The sequence below is a fragment of the Curcuma longa genome, chromosome 11, assembly GCF_044706935.1.
Source record: "Curcuma longa cultivar G26 ecotype Majalengka, Jawa Barat chromosome 11, ITB_CL_G26_1.1, whole genome shotgun sequence".
Taxonomy (NCBI): domain Eukaryota; kingdom Viridiplantae; phylum Streptophyta; class Magnoliopsida; order Zingiberales; family Zingiberaceae; genus Curcuma; species Curcuma longa.
The window spans coordinates 18,883,210-18,902,060 of NC_133871.1; the positions used below are offsets into that span (position 1 = coordinate 18,883,210).

The window sequence follows — 18,851 nt, forward strand, 5'->3', positions numbered from 1 at the left end:
TTAAATTATATATTATTTACTTTAAATGCAGAGAGAGAGCATTATAAAAATCAATATCCTACTCGTAAGAGTCAGACGATACTACCAGCGACAAAGGAACAATCGATAGCAAGAGTCCGGAGAAATAAAAAGCACATTAAGTACGGTAGACCCTGATCTGATTGATTCGACTATCTCGGTAGCAATTGAACTTACATTAGCAACAGTCTCCAGCACTTAAAAATCATCTAAATTGAGATAAATCTGAATTTAATTTTTTATATAATATAAATTCAATATACTCTTATAAAATTTCTCCAACATATGTAATAGTAATAAGACGGTGGATTTGGACCAGTTTGTGTTTATTTGTCTATGTGGAAGAGAGAGCAAGGACATGATTAAATTCCAATTAATTAGGAGTAATAACAACAATGAATAAATAGAAGTCTTGTTAATTGATCATGATAGAGAACAAAAACAAATGGTTGACATAAAAATAAGGTGCATGAGAGTTCCAATATTTCTCACATCTGCTCCTTGCAATTATTGCAAAGATCATGCCTATGTAAGTAAAATAAATAACATTTTCTCTAAATACATATTTATTATTTTAGATATTCTAAAGAGTCTGTTAATTTTTTTTTAGTAAAAGACACACGTACTCTTTGAGAATATCTTTCCTACCTATTTCAATCTTAAATTAAAATGGGAAAAAATTAATTTTATTTTTTCAAACCTAATCAAACTGAACTAGATAAAAAATTTTGAAATTAAATTATTTCGTTAAAGAAAATCATTGATGATATTAAAAAAAATTAAGTCATTAAATTTAAATTCATGACGTTCTTCTAAATTTATTAATATTTTTATTTTTTATTTTGGATTTTTAAAAATAATAAAAAATACTAATAAAAAATTAAATAATAAAATTCATCATCATCTTCTAATTTATTTCACTTTTATTTATTTTCTTATAAGTTAGATTAAAATAATAAAAATAATAATTTTATAAACCTTTTTATTTTTTAATTTTAATTAAAAATTTAATATATATAAATTTAATATATTATGGATTTAATGACATATATTTTTTAAAAAATAAAATTTTAATGTTATTAATTATTTTTATGAAATTCTTTGATGAAATAATTAACTTTTTATTTTTAAAAAAAATCTGATTATTCAAATTGGTATGATTTAAATAAAATTTATTTTTTAATTTAAGATTGAAATAGGTAAAAAGATATTTTAAAAAATAAAGTATCTATCTTAGAGTACGTCCTTCGATAGAATGTCCTAAAATAACAGTTAAAAATTTCTATTTTCAAACGCAACTACAGGGCTACAGCTATAAAAACTTCCTTGAATCTTCCTTCGGAAGGCACTAACTGTCCTTCTCTATTTTATCGTCTGAAAATTAATTGTCTACTAAGGGTTTCTTAAAATAACAAACATTTTCTTGGGGCACTTGCTTATTTTATTAAACGTTTTTTAGAAAATAATTATTTGAGATTTATAATAAGAAACAAACTGTACCATATTTTTTACAATATAGCTGGACAAGCTGGAGCACAGTAACATTTTTTTAATAAAAATACTATTTAATTATTTAATAAAGATGGGCCCGGCCTATACCACTACGGGCATTATATTAGGTGGGGCCGGTGGCTTCTTCCATTCTGAAGCCGTTAGCGTTCCCGACCACCAAAGTCAGCATGTCGCCGATCGGATCGCCGGAGCTCCGAATTATCAAAAGATATGAAGTCTCTCCGCCTCCTGGAACGGTGGACGACACCACCTTGTCCCTCACCTACTTCGACTTGCTTTGGCTGAAAAACGGATCGGTTGAACGAGTCTTCTTCTACCCCGTCGCCCTCTCCGCCTCCAACTTCATCGACTCCATCGTCCCCACCCTCATATCCTCCCTCTCTGTCGCTCTCCGCCACTTCTACCCCCTCGCCGGAAAGATACGCAGTTCCGACGCCCGCCCCGACGGCTACGAAATTTACTATGCTGACGGCGACTCGGTTCCCTTCATTGTCGCCGAGTACAGCGGCGACTTTGACGACCTCTCCAGTGACCGTCCCCGACTCGTCGAGGACATGCTTCCCCTGCTTCCTGAGCTCCCCGAATCCAGCACCGACGGCGACGGCATCCGGCTTCTGGCTCTGCAGGCGACGCTCTTTCCGGAGCGAGGTGTCGCGGTTGGCATCAGCGTGCACCATGGCGCCTGCGACGGTTCGAGCTCGACTCGATTTTTATCCGCGTGGGCTTCCGCCTGTGCAGGGGCTGGAGTCGTGGTGCCTCCGGTAATTGACAGAAGTGTGATTACCGATCCCGACGATCTCTACTCGGTCTTCTACGAGTGGATTGTGAAGAGGCAGTCGAACCAGTCGATGATGCCCCTAAAAGCACCAAAGGACGTCGTCCTTCAATCTTTCACCATCAGCAAATATCACATCCAGAAATTGAAAGAGTTGGTGACGCAAAGCGGCGACCTTTCTTTCCATTGCTCCACCGTTGTTGTGGCCTTCGCTTACGTATGGGTTTGCCACTTCAAAGCACGGCTGCCGGAGATAAGTAACAAGCGCATCTTCATGGCATTCGCGGGCGATTGTAGACCATTACTGAAGCCGTCGATCCCGACGGCATTCTTCGGGAACTGCATCTCATTTACCAGTGCGGAGGCGAAGGCCTGCGATCTCACGAAGGAAAACGGGGTGGTGGAGGCCGCGAGATTGATCGGGAAAGTGGTTGAGACGTTTAAAGAGAATCCGTTAAAGGATGTCAAAGAGTGGTCGGAAGGCTTCAAGATACTACGCGAGTCAGATTTCTTAACCGTCGCTGGATCACCTATGTTCAAAGTGTATAATTTGGATTTCGGCTGGGGGAGGCCGAAGAAGGTGGAGATAACGTCGATCGCAAAGACAGGTGCCATGGCTGTGGCGGAAAGCAGGAAGGAAGAAGGCGGCGTGGAGATCGGGCTGGTGAGGCCCATCTTGGAGATGCAACTATTCGAGAAGCACTTCTACGACGGGCTCAAAATGTTGGAGTGATGGATTGATAGATGTCATTAAGGCTGCAAAAACAAGCTTGATATAGGCTATTAAGTCTAACTAAGTTGTTTAAAATAAATTAAGACGTTCAGATGATAAATTTGATCTTAGTTTAAGCTTATTTTAAGTTTGATTTATGAAACTCTCTGTTCCAATTTTTTTATTTTAAAAATTATTTTATTAATTAATGAATCAAATAATTTATAATTTTTATTCATAAATATTAAATTTATATTTCATTTAATAAATAATTTAAATTTATTTATTATCTTATGTATATTGAAAAAATATAAATAAATTCTACCGAATCCAATACCAAATTTAATCATACGAAATTTAGGCTGTGAACAAGCTTCTAATTAAATCAGTATGTGCATCGTGAAAGATCAAATAAATTTCAGCAATATTATTTTCATAGTCTGGAGTGGACAAGCACAAAGCGCAGTTTCCCCGCGGGAATAATTAAATTAATATTTAAAAAATTATGTAAAAACTTAATTTAATTTTACACGTGGAACGTGCTGCATTCACGTAGCAGCAGCGGAATTTTTGGATCGATAGTCCGTACTGCAGACGGAGCCGCCAGCTGGTAGTCACGTGGGTTGCTGCCTCTACGACACTTGTCCAGCTTATATTGGGAGCAGTCCGCTGCCAATCTCAAGCCGCTCGCGTTCACCGCCCCCGAAGTCACGATGTCATCCATCTCGTCGCCGGAGCTCCGAATTATCGGGACGTATCAAGTCTCTCCGCCTCCTCGAACGGTGGACGAGTCCGCCTTGTCACTCACCTTCCTTGACTTGCTTTGGCTGCAAGCCGGATCGGTCGAACGTGTCTTCTTTTACCCCCTCGCCGTCTCCGTCTCCCACTTCATTGATTCCGTCGTGCCCACCCTCAAGTCCTCCCTCTCCGTCGCTCTCCGTAGCTTCTACCCACTCGCCGGAAAGATCCGCAGATCCGCCGCCCGCCCCGACGGCTACGAAATTCACTACGCTGACGGAGACTGTGTTCCCTTCACTGTCGCCGAGCACAGCGGCGACTTCGACGACCTCTCCGGAGACTACCCCCGACCCGTCAACGACTTGCTTCCCCTGCTTCCTGAACTTCCCCCATCCAGTACGGACGGCGACGGCCTCCGGGTGATGGCCCTGCAGGCCACGCTCTTCCCTGAGCGCGGCGTCGCGGTTGGCGTCACCGTGCACCACAGCGCCTGCGACGGCTCGAGCTCGATTCGGTTTATTTCCGCGTGGGCCGCCGCATGCGCAGGAGCCGGAGTGGTGGTGCCTCCGGTGATCGACAGAACTGTGATTTCCGATCCCGACGATCTGTACTCGGTCTTCTACAAGGGGTTTGTGAAGGGGCAATCGATCCAGTCGATGATGCACCAGAAAGCGCCGCCGGACGCCGTCCTTGAATCCTTCACCATCGGTAAAAATCACATCCAGAAATTGAAGGAGTTGGTGACGCAAAGCGGCGACCTTTCTTTTCGCTGCTCCACCGTCGTCGTGGCCTTCGCCTACGTGTGGGTTTGCCACGTGAAAGCACGGCTACCGGGGATAAGTAACAAGCGCATCTTCATGGCATTCGCAGCCGACTGCAGAGCAAGGCTGAAGCCGCCGATCCCGGCGGCGTTCTTCGGGAACTGCATCAGCGGTTGCGTCGCGGAGGCGAAGGCCTGGGTTCTCGCGAATGAAATCGGAGTGGTGGCGGCCGCGAGGTTAATCGGGGAAGCGATCGAGGTGTTCAAAGAGAATCCTTTAAAGGGCTACGAACAGTTGCCGGAACTCTTCAAGATTGTGAGTGAAGCGGACATGTTAAGCGTCGCCGGATCGCCGATGTTCAAGGTGTACGATGTGAATTTCGGATGGGGGAAGCCAAAGAAGGTGGAGATAACATCGATCGCAAAGACCGGTGCCATTTCGGTGGCGGAGAGCAGACAGGAGGAAGGCGGCGTGGAGATCGGGCTGGTGAGGCCCAAGGCGGAGATGCAACTATTCGAGAAGCACTTCTACGACGGGCTCAAAATGTTGGAGTGATGGATCGAGAGATCTCGTTCCATATCGATCGATCAAGAATTTCTAAATTGAGGAATTAACTCAAGAAATCCATATGAATCTTACGAAATTTAGCCGACAATATTTATTTCCATTTGTATTTGCAATGTCAAATGAATCAACTTGTTCTTGGAATTATTTTTCGGACATTCAAAAGTCATACAAACACTATTCCACTTTTCTGGTCAAATTGGCGTGGAGAGTCGGCAATTGACAAACATAAATTAAAATTTTTTTGCCGAAACTCATTTTAATTTTTATCTAGTAATTTTGTGTCGTGGTGCGCGTCAGTAGATCTAAATGTGATATCCTCGATCCTGCCAAAATTGACCATTTGACACGCACGACCATTTCCTTGGAATTCTCTCTTTGTTTAATTTCGATCGGTGTGATGTCTCACACGCATCACCATCTTCATCTTTATCTTTTACTGCTTTATGTTTCTCATTTTCTTTATGTTTCTCATTTTTTTTTTTTTTTTTTTTTTGCTATCCTTTGAAATTTGTTCAGGAAAGTTCTTAATCTTTAATTATTTTCTTTTATGATTATAATAACATATTCCACCTCTTTTACTTTTCTTTCAAGTGTCATGATTTCAACCATCACAATGACATTTCTTCCTCTTTTCTCCAGAGCAATATCATTTTTCTTCTCTTTAATTTCTCATTCTCTCTTTTTCTGTTCTTCCAACAATGCTAAGGTTAGCAAATCTTTCACTTACATTTCTTCCTCTTCTTATTTTCCCAATAGCAATAGTAACATTATTTTTCTTCTCTATAATTTCTCATTCTCCTTCTTCCTATTCTTACAACAATGTGTTAATAAATCTTTCGCTTTTTCTTTTCCAACGAACAATAACAACAATTCTCGCTTCTCTTTTCTTACTCCTTTCCAACAGCAACTATTTTATAGTAACCTTTTTCCCATCGAATGTTCTCTTTTAATCATCTTCTAACCTGCTACAAACTTTTTCTAAGTTTTATTCAACACACAATAGTATATTTTCTTTTTTACTCTACTCCAATAAATTTCAACCATCAAGATTATAATCGTAACTGTTTTTCTTTTTTCAAAGTCATCAACTTCACTATCCTCTCTCAAAAATTCAACAGCAATAAAATTATAATCTTTTATGCTTTTTTATCGGATGATTATTATTTTAAAATATTTAATTTATTATATAGTTGGTGAATGATGTTTCAATAAATTGAATTCAATGCTACACGTCTCTTTATTGAATTTGTCAAAGGATAATGACATCAAAGAGAATAATACTGTATATTACTTACTAATTAATTTAAATTACTCATGACATATCCTAAATAAATGGTAATCGTAAACCTATTTATTATTATTTTTATATTTATTATTAATTATATTTATCCTAATATATTATTATATTTAGTGATAAAAATAATAATAATTTTCTTTCTCTTTCTTTCTTTTATTCTTTATGTTTCTATGTTCCTCAAGTTCTCATCCATGGCGAAGCCAGGAGAGCTCCCAGTTCTCGAGCGATCGCAAGTCGCTCCACCGTCGAGATTCACCGCCGAAACCACTCTTCCACACACCTTCTTCGACGCCATCTGACTATGCGATGGATCCGTAGTGCGAGTCCTCTTCTACTACCTTTCCTACACCACATCCCATTTCATGACCTCCGTCCTACCCAACCTCAAGTCCTCCCTCTACCTCGCTCTCCGCCACTTCTTCTCGCTTACGGTAAATATCTGTAGTTCCCGCGCGATCCAGACAACAACCACTACGAGATACACTGCGCGGAGGGAGATGTCATCGTCCTTGTTCCGACCAATTACTACCGATAATCAAGCCACCAATTAATGAATAGTCCTTCTTCCGACCAATTCCGCGCGATCTCGATGAGAGAGACAATGGGGACCTGAAATACATTTTAAGAAGAGATTAGATAAGTATCGGATAGTCTCAACAGGTCACTCTAACATTCAAAATAAGATTTTACAGAAATGATAAAACATAGACAAGAAAAGAAATAATACTAATAAAGTATTCAAAATTAAACTTGGAATAAGATTGTGTGTTAGACTTTTTATAGTTTGCTCAACGCAGCTCACGTCGGATAGGATAACACCCTTATAGAAACCTACGAAGCGATTAGATTTAACAGTTGTTTCCTTTTGATCTTATGTGTCAAGGGGGTCAGGTCTAACAACCTTGTAATTGTATGTTCGTTTTTGGGCTGCCGCGTGCTCGTAAGAATATTTGTGTTCCCTTTTAGTAAGTCATGTAAGATAGTAGTTCACAAAAAATATAAAGATGGAGCTGAAGATAGAGTTAGCTAGGGCGGAGTGGCTGAGATGAGATTTGAGATCGAGATGGTTGAAACGAGATGACTGATATAGCAAGACGAGGCTTGAGACCGAGATGAAACTCGAGACCGAAATGATCGAAATGAGACGATCGAAATGATCGAGATGAGACTCAAAACTGAAATGATAATATGAAACAATCGAAATAATCAAGACAAGACTCGAGACTAAGATAACCGAAACGAGATGCTTGAGATGAGATTCAAGACTAAAATAATTGAGATGAGATTAGAGATCAAAATGGTTTTGGAGACCTAAGTGAGGTATAGGACTAAGCCCATGGTAAGCATGAAGCACGCTTGAACCAAGCGTAGGCTATCTCACTCTGATAAGAGATCATTTCTCTCATATTCATGTTGATTAATCTTATCACATCAATGCGGACTTTGACCTAGCCTCGTAGACTCTTGACCTTTACGGAGTCACGTCATCACTCTACACCGTTGCCGAGTCCGATGACGCCTTCGACTAACTCTCCGGCAGCGATGCACGCGAGCTGCACAGGATCCTTCCTCTGCTTCCTCAGCTCCGTCACAGAGGCGCCGGCGATGGCTTCACCGCTATGGCCCAACAGGCAACCGTCTTCCCGAACAGAGGTGTAGCCATGGGACTCTCGGTTCACCACGCCGCCTGCGGTGGCTCAAACTCCATCCAATTTTTATCCTCATGGGCCTCCCGGCGCGCTGTTGAATAACACGGTTGCTGGAGCGCCTCCGGTCTTCGACCGGAGCTTGGTCTCTGACTCCGGCGGTTTGTACTCGATTTTCTGCAAGAACTACGACGAGAGCGACAGCCGACAAGTGGCTGGATAGCCCTGCTCTAACGGACACCGTCATCGCCTCCTTCACGCTCAGAAAGATCAAATCCAACGCTTGAAGGAATTAGTTTCCATCTCGCGTTGCTCCACGATCGTGGTAGCCTACGCTTATATTTGGTCGTGCTTCACAAAATCACAAGCAAAACACAAAGACGTTGCCGGCGGCGGCGATAGAGTAGACAACTTATTGTTAGCCGTAGACTGCAAGGCAAGGCTACGACCGCCGCTTCCGGAGACGCACTTCGGGAACTGTCTCGGCCCCTGTTTCGTGGTCGCGAAGGCCAGCGAGTTCGTCGGAGAAGAAGGGGCGGCGGCGGCGGCGAGAGCGAGCCGACGCCATCAAAGGATTGGTGGAAGATCCTCTGCGAGTAGCAGAGACATGAAACGAGAGGGTGAAATCTTTCGCAAACGAGCAACCTCTAAGCGTCGCCGGGTGACCCAAGTTTCGGGTCTATGACGTGGACTTCGGGTGGGGACGGCCGAGGAAAGTGGAGACAACTAGGACGGGAGCCATCTCGGTGGCGGAGAGCAGGGAGGAGGAAGGCGGAGTAGAGATCGGAGTTGTGCTGCGTAAGCTTGAGATGGAGGAGTTTGAGAAACAATTCAAAAGTAGACTCAGCTGATTGTTCAGAGCTCTCAAAACAGAGTAAAAAACAATGTAATTGCTCTTTATGTTTCTGATCCTCAAGTTCATTTCCAATAGGAACTTCCTTTCTACAGGATATATATCATCTCTCCACTTGTAATTTTTTTCTACTAATAAATGATTTAAAGGACTTTACTTACCCTTCCCTTTCAATGCTTAATCTAACTAAATAACATAATAATTAAATTAGATCAAGGATGAATGGTGCTAAATAATTAAATTGTATGCTGTCTTTTACCTTTCCTAGTGCGGTGGTTGATACCTGATATGCTTTTCAGTAAAGAATTTTGAACTTTGATAATTATTTTTCATACATATTTTTTGAAATTCAAAATTTACAACATTATTATTATGAGCTAATTTAATGGTCTCTCTAATTCAGCTTACCATTTTCATGTGCCCTCACATTCATTTGGCATTTGCATTTATCATCAGAGTTATCAAACTTTAAGAGCTTCATTCTTTTGGACTATGACTTTGTATATGTTTATAATAATAATGTCTTTATACTGAGAGATTGGATACTTATTTCCCTCCTTTTCATTCAACATTCTTTTGGTCAATTTGTGGATTCACTATGCAAATCATTTTACTCAATAAATATGGTCATCTTTTTTTGCTGCAGGTTACTGACAAATGAATCAGTTTAACTGAACCGTGGATGATCAAGCAAATGGAGATGATCATGCAAACGCTAACTCTTAGCTTGGTTTTGCTTCAATAAATCTTTTTCGTGTTCTCACAAGGAAGCTCATGCATGCATTTGAATAGGCATTGTGAGGGTTTAAGGTCCAAGATCACCTGATTCGAGTAATAAAAATCCCATACCAGGAATTGAGGATGACGCTACTTGCCCTCCTCATTTGCAGTATTTCTTGCACAACTGTGAGGAAGACAAGTAATAAAAATCCCATACCAGTAGTTTTTAATCACTTAATTCTTCCGTGGTTTAAGTTCATTGCGTCCTTCATCCAAGCATTTGTTCGGCAAAGCCAACTTTTGGCAAGTTTGGTCCTACTCCTACCGAAACCAAACCTTATCGTACCAAGTTTCACAGAGTTCTTCACATGTCTTAATGGAATTCTAGAACTAGCGAGACCCAAATATTTGTCGTAGTGTGTCATGCAATAGGTCATGCCAGTACTCCTAGTCTTGCACTTACTTTTCTTGTTTGTTTGTTTGTTTGTTTCTTCTCAATGTTTTGCAGAGTCAATTTAACACAAAGTGCCGGGACTATTTCAGTAGAATTTTTATCTAGGCTTCATTCATCTTGTTGGTCTTTTACTTCATCATAATTAATACTTATTTATCTCGTCCTTGAAAAATAAATATGTTTATCTGAGATAGTTAGATTTTGATCTGTGCAAAACGGTAGGATCAGATTATTTATAGAGTAGAACAATAATTAAACTCTAGAGTTTAAATGCTAGCACTGTCCTCATAGCCAACATAAAATCATGTAAAAAATATTCACAGACAGGCCAGATCAGACATTCCAAACGTTTTTTGCTGTATGATTAGACCATCATCGCCTTTCTTACTAAGATATGGCTTGATACAGAGTTCAGTGATTTGATATAATCTATAGAGTTCAGTGATGTAATATATGTAGCTTCCAAACAATTGGAAGATCTTACCAATTGTGTTTGCATACAAAATTCTTTGAATTCTCGTGAAGTGCCTTATTTATTACTTGAAAATAATTAGTGAGAATTGAAATTTTTATCAAAAAAGGACTAGCAGTAGCAGTGCAGGGTTTCTTATTGGTTTCAGTGAGTCAGAAGTGACTTGTTTAATTGCCATTATGAAACTCTTCCGTGTCTTCCCTCTCATCCTTCAAATTCCGGTCAATGCCTACTCATATCAAGAGGCGCGGGCGTGGCTGAAGTTCTAATCACCATAATCTCATCTGCCCCCACACAACTGTGTCTTTGACCCACCAATCTCAGCTACTGTCGCCCGAGTGCAAGGGGCTGCCACTTCTGTCAATTGCCAGCTATAAAACTCTCAACCTCATAGACAACCAATTGTGAGTGAGATCTCAAATCCCAAAAGAGCAAACCACAACCAGAAGCTTATTGAAGCCTTGCCATCTCTTCTTTCTTCCTTCTACGAGACTACAACCGAGAAGAGAATGGCAATGACAAAGAGGGAGAAGAAGCTGCAGTGCCCAACTTTTGCCCGCCGATGCCGGTTGTTAGTGAAAGAACAGAGGGCGAAGTTCTACATTCTTCGGAGATGCATTATGATGCTAATTTGCTGGAGTGAAAGTGAAGATCTTTGATAGCATGAAAGTGAAGATATATCTGTAGATGGGGTGTAGTACTTGATATATGTTGATACACTTTAGCTCTGAAATTTGGGTCTTCGGAAGCCACACAGCTGATCATGTATATCATGAAACATAATCATTGAAGGAATATGTTGTTTGGTGCTCATTTTGTTTTGTTTTTCTGATATGATTTCATTGTGGATAAGAGAAGTGTATTTTTTTCTTGTCCGCTTTAAAGTCAATTTCAGTTTGCATGATCTTATTGATAAAGAGATCATAATGTACATTATTTTTGTAGATTACTTTCTTCCTTTCTTTTCTTTTATGCTAACAAGACATACACATAGATGTATTCTATAGTTAATATTTACAAATAAATCATTATCCCTTAAAAATTCATGGCTCCTCAAAGTTTACAATTTGTTTATACCATGAAGCAGATAAAATTAAGGAATATGGTGTCTGATTGCTTCTGTTGTGCAGACCAACTACTTCTGATGATACTCCTTTCCTCGTATCTCTGCAGAGGTTTTTTTCCCCACTTACGTACCTTAATTTTTGCTGTTTTGTCTTTGATTTATAAACAAACTTTTTTTTTTTTGGCTTCTCAGTTATTCTTGGCGACAATTAAGTAACTCTCATTCCATGTGTTCCAGAGAAGATTGAAGATTGTGGTGTTCTTTAATGGAAAGCTGGGAACTCTTTCTTCATGCTAAATATGAGGTTTAAAGCTGAACCAATTCATTTTCTTGAGAGGATGAACCACAGATAGTGATGCTTACCAAAGGTAACACCAAGTTTCTAGAATGAAAATAGTATATCACTAATTTTCATACTATTTTCTTCTTAATCTTCTTGTTAAAAACAACCTTCCCTTTGTATGCTACAATGACTGATAGTCAATATCCAAAATAAATGACAAGAACTGCACCTCTGAGGATCTGTACAGATCGAACTGGATATCGTTCGTCTCAAACCTAGCTAGCTTCGGCAGTTCAGCATATATTTTTATTTTTCACCTTTTAAACAACCTCTTCAATTCTATTAATTATATATCTCAGGGGCTGATACGCATTGGAAGAGAAGAAGGAAAATAAAGCTAATATATGTTCAATCATTGACTTTAATTATTTCTTTGCAGTCAGTCAATATTATTGTGAATGATTGAATCACCATTTATTGAATCGCTACCACGGTGTGAATCATTGGCGAGGATAGGAGGCCAGATAGTGATTGCAATTCATTCCCAACAAAACTATTTCCAATTTTCAAATTTCAATTTCATAACAAAATTATCCTCCTATCTTCTAATCACCACCAAGATTAATGTGAAGATTGGCAAATTTGCTCTCATGGAATCATCAAGCGATTTAATATAGCATGATTATTTAAACGGCAAGCATCAAGAATAATGTCATATATTCTCTCTATTTTTTATAAAAATTGTCAGACGAACTTCTACACTTGAAAGTGATCAACTGATTATTAGAGATCAATAACTGACTGATCACTATTGCATTTTTCTCATTTTTTTTAAAAAAATATGTATATCATTTTTGTATATATATTTTTATCTTGTTTGAGTTACATTATTGACAATTATAAACAAACTCATCAAATCACAACTTACAAGTTACAAGTTAATTAGAGACGGTAGGGCACTAGAAAACTCATCCTGAGAAGAAAGTGTCGAAGCTGTGCATGGAAATTTCTCTGTGAGATGGCAACGCGAACAGGAAGTGGGAAGCCGACAGCAGGAATCATTGAAATAGTGAGAGCGGCCTATCGGTACACATAATAATAATCACGATGGGCTACTCAACAACTATATCTCAAATTTGTTTTTCCTTTTCGAAACGATAGATTCTCTCTTCCGTCAATTATGGGTGGGTCTTCGTTAATTCATCATGAAATTTAATACGTGCATCATTCGAAGCAAAGAATATTTTGCAGGACCTATTGCTTTCCTTCTTCAGGCCGAAAGGGAGACATCGAGTGCCATTCCACGTGCAGACGACTGGTGGATGGGGTACTGCATGTGGAGATGAGGACGAGGTTGCACCACTTAAGGGAGAAGGGTGGCCGAGGGCCTGTTGCAGGAGATTAGAAGTCGCAGTGCAATTAATTGCACCACTGTTTCTCGCGTCGGAGAAGGTATGAATTGCATTGCAGGGGGGTTAATTAATTGATCGCTGATGGAGAGAGAATCCATTGACGAGGCAGAGAGTACTACAACAGTTGCAGAGATGTGAAAGGGTCGAAAATGGCAGAGGCATGCAAAGCGGGAGGGGAGAGTGGTGATCAGCTCAGCTCAGCTCAGCTAGCTGCATGGATTGGGATGATGGAGCCAAAAAACGAAAAGGAGGAGGTGAGGCAGTCAAGGTTGGCATGGACTGGGCGTGGCATCAGCCGTCAGGCTCATGCTTTACTCTGATGTTTCTCTTTCATGCAAGTCGAGAGCAACATGGTGGGGAAATGACTGTGACTGTGTATCTATCATTCAATGGGTTGGCAGGAGCAGGATAGCAGATGCACGTGTGGGGTGGGGTCGTCGTCGCCATGAATAAGACTTGCGTCGTGGTGTCAGAGTCTGATGGAAGTCGATCGAAAATTTTCGACCGATCTTTATGGATCGATTTGCTGACCTTAGAAAATTCGAATCTGTATGGGGTGCATTTTGCTTTAATTTGGCCTACGAACCCGTCGGACCATGCATGATGACACTGGCAGCTGAGCATGTTCTCGAGAATTTTGATGACTAATTTTTAACCCAATATCTAAGTCAACTGCATAATTAAGTTTTACTTTGAACACACTCTGTATATATACTCTCTGCGAATTGATGAGAAAGTTTCCAATCGTTGATTTCATGGAAGTGATTTGGAGTGCAAATGATTACAGGTGGTTTCAGCTAGCAACCGGTGTTTGTAGATGGATTTAGCAGGTCTGATCGACGGTAGCTAGGCAAGTGAGTGACGCCCAAAGCCAGTGTTAGGTTAGCTAGGTGAGTTTCACGGGTGAACAGACGAGGGCAAGGAAGACGAAGAGGATTTAAGTTCATATTTTTTCTTTCTCCTCCTTTCTACTTTAATTAAAGCTAAAAGATACTGAAGGGACAATGATATTTGTCTTCTCTTTTGGAGCAAAGACAATTTAAGAAATTTATATAATTGAAGTCGTCATCTTTGGAAGAGCGGGAAAAACAGCAAGAGGAAAAATAAAAGAGAAAGAAAATTAATCATTTTTTTCCTTAAATATGAAGTTGGATTGGATAAGAAAACAAAAGTTAGAAGACATGCTTTCTTCTTTCATTAAAGATTGATCATGATTCATGTGCATCCTGTCTCCTGTGCGCTCCTCACTCGACGACGAGTTGAACTTATTATCTGAGCTCCTTCACAGGAATTTTTTTAAAAAAAAATAATATGATTAACTTTCTTTTTATAAAAAAAGAAAAATTCAAACTTCACTCATCACCTTCGTATAAAAGTGGCAGGAGAGGGAGACAGCTGTTGCGAGGCTTAGTTGCTCTCGTCGGTCCTTCAATTTTCTGTCTTTTTTATAAAGTGGGTCGACGATGACAGGCGTATCAGTAGATGTCACATCGACCGTGGATTTGCTCCTTCCTCCCTCCCTCCCTCCCTCCATCTTCCCCTGCTCTGTACTCTGATCAGCTTTTTTAGCTGCCCTGCAGCCATGCGGCATGCCCTCGCGCGTGCACATATTTTTCCCTCTCCGCCATGTGCGTTGTCACACTGACCCTGGCAGGCACGGCAGAAGCCTTGCGCAGGCAGTAGGTAGGGCTTTGACCACGGCAGGTATCGAGTATGACTGTGTGACTGAGATAGAACTCACACAATGAGACGAAGTCATGGAAACAAACGGCATGTGTTAGTGGAACTCAAGTTGCTTTCTCGAGAACCGTCTGTTAGGTCTACTTGAGAGGAATAACAAACAATAACGAGTGGCAGGAGGTTTACCAAAAAAAAGTATTCACTTGCCCGTAACTAGGGTTTGTTCTGTGTACCTGGTCAGGATGGCACATAAGCGTCCCTATATCATCTAATACAACTAGATCTGTCAAACGGGCCAACCCATGGCGGGACGGGCTAACCCATGGCCGGCCCATCATATGGCGGGGCGGGGCGGGCTAACCCACTAATTTGGCGGGTTGGGAAATCTCCAACCCAACCCAACTCAAGGCGGGCCGCGGGTTAGGCGGGCCAACCCGCGGGCCTGTTAAAAAATAAAAAAATATTTAAAATATTTAAAATTTTAAGTTTAAAGTATAATTTAAATTGATTAAGTTGAAAGTTTTAAGTTTGAATTATAATTTTTAAGTTTAAATTGTATTTTAAATAGATGAAACCCACTAATTCATTAAGTTTTATATTTTAATTTTAAAATTTATAATAAATATATAAACTTTCTCAACCCGCGGGCCAACCCAAGCCCGCCGCGGGCCAACCCACGCGGGTCGCGGGCCTAGGCGGGCCAACCCACCTCAACCCATCTTAAAATGGGTTGATAAAATTTCAACCCAACCCACCTAAATTTCTTGGCGGGGCGGGCCAACCCGGCGGGCCTAATCCAACTTGACGGCTATAAATACAACGATTCAACCAAGGCGACCGCAATCGGACTCTGTGTTTACTGTGAGTGCACATCCAGAAACATCGTGATGCTGATGCAATTGGACATTCAATGTTAAATGTGACTTATTCCAAATCATATCCCAGCTTACATAGGCGAGCACTACTTCGATCGAGCACGTCAAGCTTCTCGCTCTGAGGTCCTAGAGCTTTCAGTTCTGAACTCCTGCCACCACAGACATGAACTTCAATTGGCTCACGCCTAGTATGTCTACAATAAAAAAGATTCAAAGTTTGATTCACTCTAGTGCTTTCGTTACATTGTCTTTGCTTCCATCCTCTTTGTATGAATTAAGCAAATTAAATACTTCAAATGACCGGTGAGCAAGCCTCTCATTCAAAATCTTCTACGGACCATCACATCCCAATGAAGTAGTTCTCTCGAGGTCAAAGCTGAAGGAGGAAAGTGAACATGATACCACATAGTGTTTTTACAGTGACAGTTGCTAATCGCCTAGGTTAATTATATAAATCGTCATCATCAGCTGCATCAGCCATTGCAGCAAAGGGGTTTGATCCTGCATATCTGCAGTGGACGCTTGCACGGAATTCTTCGAAGGACGCTGCCTGCGCAAATGCCTGGTACTTGCGAGTTTCAGAATCACTAAGTTACGAAAAATAAACGGCTTTGATCTCTGCTGTCTCATCGGTCTCATCTTCCTCTACAAAACATCATTACGATCGAGAACGATCGAACTTATGTAAATGATACAAAAATAGCAATAAGATGGAAGTTCTACTTGAATGTGCAGGATGTCAGCATCACGTAAATAAGGAAATGATGCAAAAATAACAATGCTAATTTTCTAGTATTTAGATCAAAGTTATCACAATTGATCAATTGGAAGATCATTAGCAATTATGGTTCTTAAAAAAAATCCGTTCTGCCGGCCTAAGCAGAGCAGGATCTATGATGCCAGTCAGGCCTGTCCCGATAATGAATACGGCCGTCTTGTCGGCGTTCATGCCATCCACCTCTGTGTCAGCAGCTGATTCCGAACTCAAAGGTAAGAGCAACGATAGCAAACCGATATCAAAAGTATACATCAAACTACCTCTTGCACATTCTCCAGCCCATCGATATCATCCCAGCTGACATTTGGTACTTCAACAACCTGATCAAAACCCGCCAAACTATCAGCAGCATGTCTCAAGGACAGTTGGACAATGTAAAACACTTACTCCAAAATTCTAGTCCAAGTTCAAACACATCATTAATTGAAGAAACGATGAATTTGTAGGCTATTTATTTTGCTTTAGAAAGAAATAAACCATGACTTATGACAGGTAACACAAGTCGCCAACTGGAAGTTAAGGGCAGATGGGTTTCTCGTCTCCAAAGCAGTCTTAAAACGTTCGTTTGTAACAGCTAGCCATAGAGTTGAAAATCTCAGCGTTAATGAATTCATCCTCTAGATCAATTATGTCCATCTTCTCACAGATAAACTGAAGAGCAGCTTCAGTGCACAGAGCTTCAGCACCTACATGACCATGAGTGTCCTTAGCAATTCTTTCCAAAATCAAACTGCATTACATAAATCAAACTACATTACATCAATATTTACTGCCACCCATTGGGCAATGGTTGCATGCATCATCAGAGAGATTCATGTTCTTAGTAGCCCCAATGACAATTACATGAGCACGAGATTTCAACCCATCCATTAGTGTCAACAGTTGAGACACTAAGCACCTTTCGATTGCCCCATGGGTTTTTTTCCTCTCTTGGAAGCAATGGAATCGATTTCATCAATAAAATTATTGATGGAGCATTTTTCTCTGCTTCCTGAAAAGCTTCCCTCAGATTGCTCTCCCTCTCACCAGCTAGCTTTGACAATATCTCTGGACCATTGATGCAGAAGAAGAAGACGCCTGTTTCATTTGCATCTGCTCTAGCTACCAGCGTCTTCCCTGAACCAGGCGGTCCATATAAAAAAAATAGCCTTTGGTGGCTTGACGCCAATGTAATTGACCAATTGAGGATGCCCAAGGGGAAGTTCCACTAGCTCTCTTATCTGAGCCATTTGTTTCCTAACTCCTCCAACATCGTCATAACCCACCTAATCAAGTCTGTCTTGATCTTCCCTTTTTACAGATTCTTCCTCACAGAATATCTCTGTGCCCGGAGCAACAATACAATATTCTGTTGGATCAGTTTCATCACCAAAAAGATGCAACCAATAGTGCAATCCCAATTCATCACAAAACTTGACGATCACAAGAAAACCTAATTTCCCAACGGCTAAAAACCTTAGAGCTGGGCTGAGTTACGTGAATCAGAAATAGTCAAAAGCACAAGAAACAAAGTTTTGGCACCTTGAGGAGTATAGTATCGCCACTAAAAAGATGCAACTTCTGCATCGTCACTGGATGCAGTGAAACAACCGAATTGTCGTCATTGGTCGACTCACGGACAATCAAACGATTGGGCGCTATCTTCTTCTCGGTAGAAACAAAACCAGCCAACCTGTCATGCATCGAAGTCACGAGCTAAGAACACGAAAATCAGGGGGAAAAAAGACATGAGATTATTCATATATCTTGATTCTTGAAGATATCAACGTTCAACATATAATGCGGTGAGGTAATTTTCAACTGTCCACAGCACAGATCCAACATAATTATACATAATGATCGTTTCTCAGCCTGAAAGAATGATGATGACCATTAATACCAATCATGACAGGGCTACCACAGCTTCAGCAGACAATTTTAAGCGAGGGACATAGAATTCAAATTTTCTAACAAAACATCACCGGCAATAACGACAACAAACCCTCAAAAAAGAATCGCAATCTTAGGAGATTTCACTCGTCTAAGTCATTAATTGTTACAGAATCGAATCTGACAGAACTCGATCAATTTCAAATCCATCGTCTTATTGTATATATACAGATATTGCCAGCGTATTTTGTGCCGGACTGATCGGTATGTCGTCGAGGCTGAGCACGGCCGGCAAGTTTTCCACGAAGGTACCGTTTCCGACTATACTCGTCCACCGTGAACCATAAACATCATCTGCTTGGC

General features: G+C 40.5%; 2 protein-coding genes and 2 pseudogenes across 2 annotated transcripts; 3 read left to right on the forward strand and 1 right to left on the reverse strand.

Annotated features, from left to right (window-relative positions):
* Positions 1-1,676: 1,676 nt before the first annotated feature.
* Positions 1,677-3,116, forward strand: LOC141842157 (phenolic glucoside malonyltransferase 1-like). Its single transcript, XM_074730382.1, has one exon. It carries the CDS (start codon positions 1,698-1,700, stop codon positions 3,036-3,038), a length of 1,341 nt encoding a protein of 446 aa, XP_074586483.1. The 5' UTR covers positions 1,677-1,697; the 3' UTR covers positions 3,039-3,116.
* Positions 3,117-3,709: 593 nt separating this feature from the next.
* LOC141837824 (phenolic glucoside malonyltransferase 1-like) lies at positions 3,710-5,227 on the forward strand. The gene has a single exon (XM_074725194.1). It carries the CDS (start codon positions 3,731-3,733, stop codon positions 5,069-5,071), a length of 1,341 nt encoding a protein of 446 aa, XP_074581295.1. The 5' UTR covers positions 3,710-3,730; the 3' UTR covers positions 5,072-5,227.
* Positions 5,228-6,571: 1,344 nt separating this feature from the next.
* On the forward strand, positions 6,572-8,877 carry LOC141837277 (anthocyanin 5-aromatic acyltransferase-like; annotated as a pseudogene).
* Positions 8,878-16,283: 7,406 nt separating this feature from the next.
* Positions 16,284-18,302, reverse strand: LOC141837278 (cell division cycle protein 48 homolog; annotated as a pseudogene).
* Between the last annotated feature and the right edge of the window lie 549 nt (positions 18,303-18,851).